At 35.2% G+C, this 13,484-nt stretch overlaps 4 protein-coding genes across 4 annotated transcripts in view; all 4 read right to left on the bottom strand.

The window, feature by feature from the left end:
• Window positions 1-6,080, bottom strand: part of LOC311096131 (uncharacterized protein) — a 35,822-nt gene extending 29,742 nt beyond the window's left edge. Inside the window, exon 1 of the mRNA XM_084135118.1 lies at window positions 5,866-6,080. The gene's annotated coding sequence lies outside the window, so the exon portion shown is untranslated. The remainder of the gene's footprint in view (window positions 1-5,865) is intronic.
• The window catches only part of LOC311096117 (uncharacterized protein), a 147,190-nt gene extending 138,245 nt beyond the window's left edge, over window positions 1-8,945 (bottom strand). The window contains exon 1 of the mRNA XM_084135099.1: window positions 8,919-8,945. The gene's annotated coding sequence lies outside the window, so the exon portion shown is untranslated. The remainder of the gene's footprint in view (window positions 1-8,918) is intronic.
• LOC311096119 (uncharacterized protein) lies at window positions 682-6,503 on the bottom strand. Its single transcript, XM_084135101.1, has 6 exons — window positions 5,517-6,503; window positions 4,962-5,246; window positions 4,840-4,869; window positions 4,593-4,637; window positions 1,674-1,709; window positions 682-1,506 (listed from the first exon to the last, which is right to left on the bottom strand). The coding sequence occupies exons 1-6, from the start codon at window positions 5,584-5,586 to the stop codon at window positions 1,325-1,327; spliced, it is 648 nt and encodes a 215-aa protein (XP_083991227.1). The 5' UTR covers window positions 5,587-6,503; the 3' UTR covers window positions 682-1,324.
• Window positions 8,946-10,175: 1,230 nt separating the features above from the next.
• Window positions 10,176-13,484, bottom strand: part of LOC311096120 (uncharacterized protein) — an 85,307-nt gene continuing 81,998 nt past the window's right edge. The window contains exon 4 of the mRNA XM_084135102.1: window positions 10,176-11,037. Coding sequence (XP_083991228.1) covers window positions 10,787-11,037 — 251 coding nt within the window. The 3' untranslated portion in view covers window positions 10,176-10,786. The remainder of the gene's footprint in view (window positions 11,038-13,484) is intronic.

Below are 13,484 nucleotides of genomic sequence, written 5' to 3'. Positions count from 1 at the left end.
ATGCCTATACTTACCAAGACACCTGACCAACTCTCCACTGGTTTTCTTCACACCAGATGTTTATGGTTCTTCGATAGGAAGTAGTTAAATTTCTGTTTGGCTCCTCATCCGTCTCACGCCTGGGAGGCTCAAAATTGTATGGCTGTGGGCCATCGTAAGTTTGAGGGGGATTTTGGATCTCCTCAGACTCAAAACTCTCCATACTTGAATAGAACTTTTTTGGCACGTCTCCCTCTTATGACGTCACAGCTCAGCGGCGTTTTAAAAATATGATCTTGACAGAAATGGCTATAAAGCTTACTGTAGGGCAATTACAGTAATGATTTTAATGATAATTACATTTTCACTCAGACATCTAAACATTATTTAATATATCTAAAAAAAAAATTTAACCTGACATACACACTTTAACTAAAAAAAGTTGGTTTAGGGTTTAGTTACCCTTTAAGTTATGCTTAATGCATTGCAGTTTTTGAGTTAATATCACATTTTTTATTAAGTTACACTAACTTAAAAAAAAAAAAGTTAAATGTACTCATTCCGTTTAGTGACTTTCAGTGTTAGGTTTTACAGAACCAAGGGGTGGGCTCATCACAACACCACAATATATATCATTATATCTTTGTGATACCCCCCACCCCCTCGCCAAGGGCCCCTGTTATATATATGACTCTGCTATAATGCATTGCAACAGTTCTGTTATATTCAAAAAACTGACTGCTACACACTATTTAATTTAAGTTTTGTGTAAAGTCTTTCTTTTTCTCACTTTCTCAGAACAGTAATTCATTTCTCAGAAAATGAATCTCACCCACTCACTGGTACAACTTGTCCATTTGTGTTTGTATAAAACACAAGTGTTTCCTCATTCCATTGCCTTTTAAAACAATAAAACATGCTGTGCAATACAACACCGTTTACATCATTAGAAAATTGCATGTGTAGAATAATAACAGTAAAAAATACATTTCCATACGAACCAAATACAAAATTAACATTCAATATATACATTCTTTGAATGGCAGAAGAAAAAAAGCAAAAGCAAAAGCAAACATAGTGTTGCTGCTTTACCCTTTTAATGTTCACAAAGGCTTAAGTTCATTAAAGCCACACACACACACACACACACACACACACACACTGATCAAAGAGATCATTAATATACCAATATTTCACAGAAATCAGAGTTATATAGTTCAGTAGTTTGAGGTTTAACAGATAGTACTGTATGTACAAATATAGTTTATGGAGTTCCTATAAAGTTTGTGTCTTTCACTAAAAGTCAAACAAAACTCAATGTTTTCGTACAGCTGAGTCAGTGACATTAGATCATATTTTCTGGGTTGTTGTCCCTCTTCTGTTTGTAGTATTGTTTCATTTTGTAAATGATTGGCATAATGACGATGATAAAACAGCTTACAGCAGCAGCGATGACAGCAACTTTAAATCCACGACCTTCTGCTTTTTTATGTTGAGATGTTCCTGATTGATCCAAGACAGGTTCTTCTGGAAAAGTACATTTAAAATGTTTCATGACATTGTTTAAAACCATTTATTCACAGGTGATTTAAAATGCTAAATATGCTGAAAAGAGACTAACGAGCAGTTTTCTGTGTTCCATAATTAACCTGGAGCTCAATAATCAATATCTATAATGGAATGTAATTTCTTACCAGGATCTTCAGTGTCAGGTCCAGATTTACTGGTCTCTGTTAACAGATTTTAAACCACTGTTAGTACATTGAAAATTAAAGTTTCAAACATTTATTGAATCTTATCACAGGTCTTTTATTTCAAGACATTTGTTGAGTTTTTGTCCTTAAAATGCTCTTGCGTGTAGAACTACTTCCATACCAATTGAGCCATTTAAAGCTGTTTAACTACTTCAAAAACAGTGATGTTACCAACTCACAACTAAGAAATGTCATGTATCTTTTCAACTAAGAAATGTCATGTTAGCCTGGTAATACCAAACTCTGCTACTTCGCTTTGCTTCGTAGACAGAGTCTGGCATGGCATAATTGAAAAGCGTTTTCTTTCTCGCAGGGGGGTGCTTGTCTGAAGTTTAAAATCATTGGTTACCCGTAAGCCAATCACATAACGTTTGGTTATGGCGTGTGTTATGCGCAGAGGTGGAAGTAACGAATTACAACTACTCACGTTACTGTAATTAAGTAGTTTTTTTGGGTACTTGTACTTTTTAGCGCAATTTTCCAATGGACAAAATTGCGATTGTTAACTCATGATTTCTGTTCTGTCTGTGCGCACCAATCTTGCACTTCTATCTCCTCCTCAACCAGACCACCTAGAGACTTCGGGTTTTCGGCATTATGTTAAGGAAGGTCTAATCTCGGGAACGCACAAAAAAAAAAAAAAAAAAAAAAAAAAAAGAAAACATAAAAAGATTTACTATCTCTTAGTGTTGTGATCCCATGACGTCAGAAAATTGCGCTAAAACACTCACTGAGTTTTTATTACTTGTTTGAGTATATTTTTAAATCTGTAATTTTACTTGTACTCAAGTACATATTAAGCTAAGTAATCTACTTCGCTACTTGTAAAATCACATTTCGTTACTGAGTAGCCTACAATTTGAATTGATATTCAAATCTTTGCCCGGCATTTCGGTAGCCAATGAAGTCGCAGCAGGTTTTGAAGAGCTGATCATAAGTGAAGGAGGCGAGGAGCTCAGAGTGATTAATGGCTGGACTGAAAGTTTGGAGAAACAACAAACTACATAGTAGTATTGTCAAAATATCTATATTTTGATACATATCAATACCGAAATATCTGTCAATACTCATTTTCTGCAGTATAGGCCTATTCACCGATACGATACCAGCTGTACGTTCTCATTCTCCCATCTCAACGACAGCGAGTTTGACACACCTGCCTCCTCTCAGCGCGGGATTGGCCTATTACGCATAATTTTATTAATACCTGCAAGTTTTTATGGCATATTTTAATGGCAAATGTCACGAGTGCAATATTATAACGCGAGGGCACATTCATGTGATCGCAGAAAACTGGATGCGAGCTCTCAAATATACGAATGAACTAGACTCTGATATTGAGTGTGCGCTCTCGGACTGTGTCATATCATGTGCAATCGCGAATCTTTACAAGTGGTTCTCACTGCAGACTCAAATGACGTCCAGCTCCAATCTCTCCATGCTCTTGAATTAAACGCTGTCAAAAGTTATGTAAAATCTAGTCTTTTTTGCAAATTAAATTCAGCTTGAAATCAAGCTTCCTTGTGCTGTGTGTGAGCTATTGCAACAGTTAACGTTACCCTATTGTAAAGACAAATACACTGAGTGAGTAAATATTTAAGTTAGATTATTGTAATGGTTATTGATCAATGTGTAAATATGTAAACAAAAGCCTAAATTAAAATCTCACCGTATAAAGTGGACGTGTCTCTTCAGAAGACTTGAATTAAACTTTTCCATTCAAATAGATTACTGTTACAATGAGTGTTGTGCTTTTCGATGCTTGAAAATAATGATTGCCTTGACAAAATGGATGGACAAAAATGTAGATATTAAAATATTTAGTATGTGGTAGGTTTCCCGATGGTATTGAAAATTATAGGCTAGGCCTACTGAATATTGACATATTTCAAGGTGTCATATTGAAGTTAGAAATTCCAGTATCATGACCACTAATTAATGTCCTTCGACAATAAGGTAAAAACGTGTTAAAAGTAGCTATTTTCTACATAAATCTATGATTTGGTTGAATATTTATTGGTAATACATTAACTATCGCCAGCTAAAAAGTAACTAGTAACTAGTACTCTGAGTAGTTTTTGAGAAGAGTAATTTGTACTTTTACTTAAGTACTTTTTTGACACCAGTACTTTTACTTGTAATTGAGTATTATTTCAGCAATGTAACGGTACTTGTACTTGAGTACAAATTTCCAGTACTCTTTCCACCTCTGGTTATGCGCATGCTCAGCCGCATCTAACTTCCACTGTAAACACATGTATGATGCGAAAACAAAACCATCGAGCGAAATACCGGAGTGAACATGGCTGTGAACGACTTTTGCAGATTATGTGAAGTAAATCTACGCATCCACGGTACAATCAGTGTCTACGTCGTCACGGCTCTCAGCCCGCCCTCTGTTCGTTGATTGGCCGGCTGTTTTCAGGCCGGAGGAAAACGGAAAGCTATTACGCTGTCTCAGACTGAGTACAGAAGCGAAATGAAATTGAGCGGAAGTACGAAGTCTGACGCAGTCAGGCTAATGTCATGTATCTTTTCAGTCGCTACATTATTTTATTGATAATTTGCGGGCAGCGCTGACAAGATTCAATACGTGTGAACATATCATCTGTGTGTGTGTGCGGAGACAGAGCTGAAGAACAACAGCGTGATTTACATAGATAATAAAAGGTCATTTAGAAGGGAAAACATGGAAGTTGTTTGTCATTTTTATCCTTTTGTTTGTCATATTTGTTTTGGTCAGTGTCTTTGAATGAAATAACTGAGTGTGTTTACTGGAAAATAATTTCACACCTTGACATTCGTCAACCAATCAGTGTCAAGCATTCAACAGTCCCGTGGTATAATACAATATATTACCTTTCTTTCCAGGATCTTCAGTGTCAGGTCCAGATTTACTGGTCTCTGTTAACAGATTTTAAACCACTGTTAGTACATTGAAAATGAAAGTTTCAAACATTTATTGAATCTTATCACAGGTCTTTTATTTCAAGACATTTATATGGAACTGTAATGCGGTCGATTAAAATAATTTCACACCTTGGAACATTCGTCAACCAATCAGTTTCAAGCATTCAACAGTCCCGTGGTATAAAAAATATATTACCTTTCTTTCCAGGATCTTCAGTGACAGTTTCTAAAACAGATTTTAAACCAGTTAGTAGATTGAAAATAAAAGTACAGTTGCAAACATTTATTGAATTTTAACAGCAGTATTAAATACTGTACCTGTTATATCCACAGTGAATTCTGTTATTTTACTTCCACAATTTGTTTGCAAAAAGAATTTTCCCATTACTGCTGTAGTTGGACTGAAGCTGCATGTGAAGCTGTTTCTCTGTGAGCCTTTAGAAACAGTTTGTTTACAGATATCTGATTCTTTATGGATCTCAGGGTATTGAAACTTATACAATGTAATGTAGCATTCAGAGTTCTTCAGAGAGACGCTGCAGGTGAAAGTTACTTCTTTCCTCACAGTTCCAGTCACATCCTCACAGCTTACACTGATGTCATCTGAAAATAACAGAGTATATCATATAATACAGCAACTGAACAATAATAAAAAAAAATGTCTATAACTTTAATAAGAAAATCATATTCACTTCCACTGAATATTGAGCATCTTTATTTTTTTGTGTATATATGAACCAAAACATTTTCCATTATTTTAGAATTTAGTCCCTTCTTAAAACTTTGATTTGATCTTTTTTCTTCATTATCTTAGATTTATTCCCTCCTCAAAATTCTCACACACTCTTTCTAGGGGAAAGTTTATTCTCTTACCATCAGCTTGACAGACAGCAGTAAAAGTCCAAACCAGAATGAACAGTTGCACTGCATTTACAGCATTCATGCTTTTGATTCGGCAAGAAAAATAATGACAGAAAGTTTAAGTTGCTTAAACAACTAGGACTAATAAGAAAGTGCTAGAGATTAAATAGTAGATTAAGATGATTTACTGAAAGTTGAGCAGGAATGTCAGAATTTATCAGCAAAAGTTTGCTTGGATTAAACCAAATCCATTAGGAATAGATCAACCAAAAACAACAAGTCTGCCATCATTTGAACATAGTGTATGGATCAGTAAATATAAAGGATATTATTTCCCTGTTGAGAGAGAGTTATTGCTCACCTCTGGTCTGTGTGTCTTCAGTGTGTGAGTTCATTCACTCTGACTTTCTCTACAGCGATCACCAGTGTATAAATACAGGCTATTACTTTCACTTTCAATGACTCGTTGCTCACAAGTGTACCGGATAGACCTACTAAACTCTCGCTTTCAAATGACTCGACGCAGTCGGTGCTGTCAGTCATCCTCCTAGACCTAGTGAATATAGCCTATCAGAATCGTTGCTTATTATTACTCGGTTTAATATGTCAAGGATTTTAGTAACTTGGACTTAATGGCTCTACTCTTCAATACCATAATAGTAATATGCATGACTACCATTCAAAGAGTCAAGGCGGTGTTGTTGTTTCCCTTTACTATTGCACATCTGAACAAACAACAGGGCATTTTTTCTTCTTTGTAAGGCATTAAACTCAATGGAGGAAACCTTATCCACCAATAAAGAACTTGTCAATCTCTCCCTCATCAAAGTTAAACAGGTTTTTAATAAATTGTTATCCATGGTTAACCCCTGTCATAGTTAACAAATATGCATTGTAAAACTGTGCCTAATACTACATGTTAAATAAAACAACAAATTATAACGAGCTCCGGGAGAAACTGCGACATGAAACATGGCGTAATGCATAAAGAATAGACACATCAAGTAGTGAGAACGATCACGAGATATTCCTCACGGAGGAACAACAATTTTAAAAATGCCTTCCAGGTGTAAGGGCAGAAAAAAAAAAACCCTACATCGGTTCCTAATGCTTTAACTTTTGATTAGCCTACTACTTTATATCATGCATGCAGCCCACATGAAGGGAAACTTCACCAAAACCCTTCCTCCTACCTTATTCCCTTCCTGAGTTACTGATTGCCAAATAAGAAAGATAGACCTATGTAAAATTATAATACATGAATTTATTTAAAAAATAAAAAAATATATATCAAACGATACATACCTTTTGGTTCTTCTTGCTGTAGTTGTGGAGATATGAGACTTTGCTGTTTTTGTATGTCACTCAGAAAGAAAAAACAACTAAAAAAAGTGGTTAATCCATTCCCTGATCAGCAGTGCTAATTACTTTTGTCTGTCTCGCTCATCTTAATCCATTCGGTTCTCCAGCACTGAGATCAAACCTTCAGCTTCACGCGACAGGGAATCAGTTCAAGCATTAAACCCTGACAAACACTGCGAGTATGATCATGAGAATCTGGTGGTCTTTTGCAGCTCCTCTGCTGATATAAGGAGGCAATGGCACGCTCTCCACAGAATAACAAAATAAGAGTCTTTTTTTTTTTTATTCTGTCCATTTGAATCAATAAACACTTGTTAATCGGAACTGCATAAGGAAAAGCCGAATAACTTAGAAAAAACTTAACAGTTGTGTATATACTTTGTGTGTATCACATCAACACCCTGAAAATGACCTCTAGAAACCCCTTTTAAAAAGTTTACTATTTAAAAAAATGTTTTGATCTAACTTACCTTGTGAAAATCAAGTAAAGCATCAGTAACTGTTAAAAATCATATTTAATTGACCTAGTGCTGTTTTAATACTTAATAAAACAGCGGGAATTTTGATGCATTTCATTATAGTTTGTTATTTATTCAGCCTGCTATGTATTCTCTAGTCTAAAGAGATGCTGTACAAAGTAAACACGGTCCTTACAGAACTTTTTACAAGCGAACCACATACTGTATGAAAGACCAGGAGCAAAGTGAAAGAATAAAGAAACTTCAAAGAAAAAAAAGTGGTTGTTCCTTCACTTTCAGTCTATAAAAACATAGGCTATAATTGTTGTAGAAATTGTGTTACTAAGACTTCTGTACACCCAAATAGTTGAATTTCCAAAACAGCCTAATACATGAATGAACCTCATCGTCGATTATGGTCTATTCTGAGTCTAACATCATAACTAACATGGTCAGGCTGGTTGTTTCCATGTTCTAATGCTGCGGCAGCTTCCCGCAAAAGCTCCCTAACAGATTTCGCCATATCTCATCGTCTCGATTACAATATAATCACATTTAAATAATTTCGTTTCACACATTCAACTCATGCACAAGGGACGTCGATGTCATCTGAAAAATAACAGTGTATCATATAATACTGTAACTATATATTAATAAAGATCTTTTTTTTTTTTTTTTTTACTTTACATCTCAGTATGGTAATGGGATGGTCACATATTTTATTATTTAAAATGAATTATAGCTTATATATTCAATAGCAATATTTACACTACAGTCTCTGCATGCAACACCCTGGCTGTTTCTTTCAATCATGAACATTAGATAGAGTCAGTAGAAACACAAGTTTTGACTTTTTTTTATTATTGCCTTAGATTTAGTTCCTCCTCACAATTTCTAGGGGAAAGTTTATTCTCTTACCATCAGCTTGACAGACAGCAGTAAAAGTCCAAACCAGAATGAACAGTTGCACTGCATTTACAGCATTCATGGTTTTATTCTGCAATAGAAAAAAATGACAACAGAAAGTTGCATAACTTAAACGTGAAACTTAAACAACTAGGACAAATAAGGAAGTGCTAGAGATTAGTAGAGATGATTTACTGTAAGCTCAGCAGAGATATCAGAATTTAATTAAATCATTTTGCGAGGTTTCACACAATATAATGAATCATGCATTAATTTAGAGGGGCTGAAGAGACTCACGAGTGTAAACTACAACCACAAAACCAGAACCGTGTACAATAAAGCACAGAGAAAACAACGAAACACATCCATTCATGATAATATTGCTGCTGAATACACAGAGCCACGACAGAAATTGAACGTGATGAAATAATGTTCTATTGCATTGTCTTCACTGGCGGAACGCAAAAAAAAATAGAACCAACACTGCAACATTAATCAGACAAAATGATCACAAAACGCAGAAAAAAATGTTTTCTAGGCTATTTAAAAGACATTGAAAAATCTGCAAAATGTGTAAATCACAAAATACAAAGATACCATGCATGTGCTGAAAATTTTCCTGTGGCTGGTTATGGATCAGTAAATATAAAGGATATTATTTCCCTGTTGAGAGAGTGTTATTGCTCACCTCTGGTCTGTGTGTCTTCAGCGTGTGAGTTCATTCACTCTGACTCTCTCTACAGCTCACTCTAGTGTATTAAATACAGACTTTCACTTTCAAATTGACTCAGTTGGTCACAGAACACACACAGCCTTTCATTTCGAGCCAGCAGTCGGTGCTGTCAGTCACTGGGAAATCTCCCCTGTAGGATCATTAGTAATTTTATCTCTCAGGACAGTAAACATGTCACTCAAACAGAAGAGTATATGGTGGTAAAGGTTAGACAGGATCATGGGTTCGATTCTTGGGGAATGCATGAACTGATCAAATGTAAATCTTGATTGTAAGGCGCTTTGGATAAAAACATCTGCCAAATTCATAAATATAATTCATTGCTCATTTTTTCAGAAAACTAATCTCAAGGTCGATCTAAACTTGTAGTAAAATCATCCTACCTTCAAATCTCTTATCACCTGCAAAACAACAACAACAACAACAACAACAATCTAGATCTAATATTTATCTGCACAAAAAGTTCATACAGTGGAAATGAATCAATGCTGAACTGCTGGACAATGACTTTCCTCTCTGCTGTACAGCCGAAACAAACTTGCATTATTTTCCTGTTATCACTGTAAAGCTGCTTTGAAATGAATCAATCTGTATTTGTAAAAAGCGCTATATAAATAAAGATGATCTGACACATAACAAATAAATAAGGCATACATTCAGATGATCTCTGTGAGCCACCCTTCACCCACTTTACTAGTTTTACTGGTAGCTGACTGTAATTTACCCATCATCATGTGGTGATAAAAAACTGTTCAGATATTCATCTTTAGAGAGTATTACAAGACTTTATTCATTTATTTGTTGTTTTAATAATAAAGGACAATGTACAAAGCCACACTGTTCACAGTATTAGAAAATTGCAGGTACAGAGAATGATCAAAGTCAAATTTAATTTCCTTACTTAAGGTATAACTTACCAAATACAAAATTGTCATTCATTATAAGCATTTCTGAAAGTTAAAAAAAAAGGACAAAACCAAACAGTTTGGGATTTGTTGCATTGTCTCTTAATGTTCACACACACACACACACACACACACACACACACACACACACACACACACACACACAGCCATGTTTATGTGATTTGTGAGGACATTCCATAGGCGTACACACACACACACACACACATATATATATATACACACACATATACTCACACTCACACACACACACACACACACACACACAGATCAAAGTGATCAATAATGTACCATTATTTCACTGAAATCAATATAAAACAGAAACAGAGTTTTAAAACCTACAACCAGAGTTATATAGTTCAGTAGTTTGAGGTAAAGCAGATAGTGTGTATGTACAGATATAGTTTATGGAGTTCCTAAGCTTTTGTCTTTCATAATCTTCACATTTAAAGGTGTGGTATAATGCCATTTTCACAAGAAGTAAAATAAATCTCTGATGTCCCCAGAGTGTGTGTGAAGATTTAGCTCAAAATACCCCCCAGATATTTTTATATAGCATTTATAGCAGAATGTATGTAGCTTATGTGTAGTTATCTTCTAGTCATTGATTAGCATATTCTGTCTTGATAATCTATAAATCACGTTCCCGGGGGCGGAGTTTATGTAAATTCTAGGGTTCATGATGTCACTAACTCAGGAGGAAGCTCCTGTAGTCTCTTCCAGCCGTTTGTTGTAGTCTTTAAAAAGCGATTTCTTTAAAAGCATATATCTCCCTTTGCTTTGAACTTTGAGTGTTGTAATTTTGCAGATGTTGTTTATGCTCAAACAGCAACATTACACACTAACTAAAGTTAGAAAAGTGAATAATCAACCCCCCCAGTCAAACAAAACTCAATGCTTTCATACTGGAGTCAGTGATATTAGATTTTCTGGATTTTGCTCTTGGAAATTGCTGTTGTTATCTTCATGTTTATGGCGCAGAAACATCCTCTGGAATGGTTGGCTGTAGTTTGGTTTCTTTTTGTAAATGATTGTCATTATGATGATGATGAAGATGAAACAGCCTGTAACTGCAGCGATGACAGTGTTCTTAGATCCAAAACCATTTTCTGTCCCAGGACTCGCCACTGTTGTTAGTATATCTCGCTGTGCTTTTAGATGTGAAAAGGTGCAATGAAAAGAATAGTTTTTAAATCATAAAGTCAACTTCAGCCTATCAAACATCAGACAGATTCTCCACACAAACTTCACAAAACATTTCTGCTGCTGAGAATCTGATCAAACTGATTTCTTGACACTCAGACCAGATCTAAACATCTCTAAAATCAAATAGAGAGATGCATCTGTTTGGAGACCATGATCATACATACGTTTCCTTCTTAGACCTTAAACTATAAAATCATTGGTTTCACTTTATTTTGATGGTCCCTTTAACACATTCTGTTGACTATAAGTAGCGTCGCACCTACATGTCTACTAACTCTCATTAGAGTGTTAGTAGAGTATTAGTAGACTGGGGTTAGAGTTAGAATAAGTAGACATGTAGTTGCAAAGTTACTTATAGTCAGTAAAATGTCTGATGGAGGATCATCACAATAAAGAGTTAGTAGATATTAAGCAGACACTAATGAAAGTTATAGTTGACATGTAGTTGCAAAGCTACTTATAGTCAACAGAATGTTCAAAAGGGACCATCAAAATAAAGTTTACCAAATAATTTATTCACAGGTGATTTTTAAAATGATAAAATCTGACAAGAGACTAAACATCAGTTTTCTGTGTTCCATAAGTAACTCAATAATCAATGTTATATATTTCTTACCAGGAGCTTCAGGGACAGGTTCAGGTTTACTGGGCTCTGTTAACAGATTTTAAACCACTGTTAGTAGATTGAAAATACATTTGCAAACATTTATTGAATTATAAACAACAGTATTATATACTGTACCTGTTATGTTCACAGTGAATTTAGCTGATCTGTGTCCTTGATTTGTTTGGATAAAGAATCTGAATTATCCCGTCATTACTGTAGTTGGACTGAAGCTGCATGTGAAGCTGTTTCTCTGTTTTTGTGGAAACTCTTCTCTACAGATTGTTGAGTCATTCTTGTTCTCAGAGTAATAAAACTTATACATTGCAATGCAGCATCCAGAGTTCTTCAGAGAGACGCTGCAGTTGAGAGTTACTTCTTCACTCACAGTTCCAGTCACATCCTCACAGCTTACACTGATGTCATCTGAAAAATCAAACAAACAAAAAAACAGAGTATATCATATAATACAGCAACTGAACAATAATAAAGATTTTTTTTTACATCTTAGTAAACTTTTAACATATCAGACTTTATGTGTCTGTGTCCATGGCAATATAATAAACACACAGTGACTCTTTCACCCGAGAACCTATTTATAAATTAAACCACTGCATTATGTGTTTTTGTTCATTATACACTGTAAAAACTAAAGGAGCCTCAAATATCCTGTTGGATACTCAAGGAACTTCAAAATGTAATTTAGGTGCCTCTAAGCTCTTTCTCCTAGGTTACTGGAGGAGCATTGACAATCTTTGAGGTTCTTGCTGGAACTTATGGGATCCTTTAAGCACTTTGTATTTAGTTCAGAGGTTCTGGACTCACCTTTTCATTACCACGAGACCTCGAAGTGCTTTGGGGGAAAATAGAGGAACTTGAATGCGATAAAAGGGTTATTGGAAGATCTTTTAACATTTAAGTGGTTCCTGGAAGATCTCTTATGTTAAAGCCAGCATCTGGAGGAACCCAATGGTTCAGTGAGGCCAGAATAAGATTATTATTATCCTATTATTATTATTATTATTATTATTATTATTATTATTATTATTATAATTATAGGCTACTTAAGTTTGATTCAGTATACATACCCAGGTGAAAAAGACGTACTATTAAATGTATTAAAAATGTACTTGAGTGTGTTTTTAGTAGACCTACAATACAAATATACTTTAATGCATATAGCCTATACATCTTTTTCACTTGGGTAGCTTACATTTATTTAGTATAGGCCTATTTTATTAAGTAATTTAAACCTTAAACAACAACACTAAATAATAATATTAATAATATGAAGAAGAACAACCAGGAGGAGAGAAGTTTTATTCTGTCACGAAACTGCTGCTATCCCTCTGCTGTCGTCGCTTCAGTGATGCTCGCACTACTCGCGCGCAACAAAGCTCAGCTGATCGACGTCATCGGGACGGGTTTGAAAGTAACGGCTCCTCTCATCAAAGCTTCCGCCATTTGTTCGGCTCTCCGTTACAAGGTTTGTAAACTCGCCAAATAAATATAAATACAGAGTCTAGTCTACACACTATATATTCAAACACACACATATATATATATATATATATATAAACTAAATTTATTATACAGGGTGGGCCATTTATATGGATACACCGTAATAACATGGGAATGGTTGGTGATATTAAAGTCCTGTTTGTGGCACATTAGTATATGTGAGGGGGCAAACTCCTCAAGATGGGTGGTGACCATGGTGGCCATTTAGAAGTCGGCCATCTTGGATACAACTTTTGTTTTTTCAATAGGAAGAGGGCCATGTGACAC

Source organism: Abramis brama (genome assembly GCF_963993115.1).
Source record: "Abramis brama genome assembly, chromosome: 14".
Classification (NCBI taxonomy): Eukaryota; Metazoa; Chordata; class Actinopteri; order Cypriniformes; family Leuciscidae; genus Abramis; species Abramis brama.
The sequence above is the reverse complement of the archived record's forward strand: the minus strand, read 5'-3'. Positions and strand labels throughout refer to the sequence as shown.

What these genes read in the sequence shown, in the direction of transcription:
- LOC311096119 (XM_084135101.1), bottom strand. Translation starts at nt 5,586, where the DNA reads ATGAATGCTGTAAATGCAGTGCAACTGTTCATTCTGGTTTGGACTTTT. An exon ending in ATTCACTGTGGATATAACAG is followed by an intron (nt 4,870 to 4,961) that starts GTACAGTATTTA and finishes AATCTGTTTTAG; the next exon opens with AAACTGTCACTGAAGATCCT. An exon ending in ACCTGACACTGAAGATCCTG is followed by an intron (nt 1,507 to 1,673) that starts GTAAGAAATTAC and finishes GTACTTTTCCAG; the next exon opens with AAGAACCTGTCTTGGATCAA.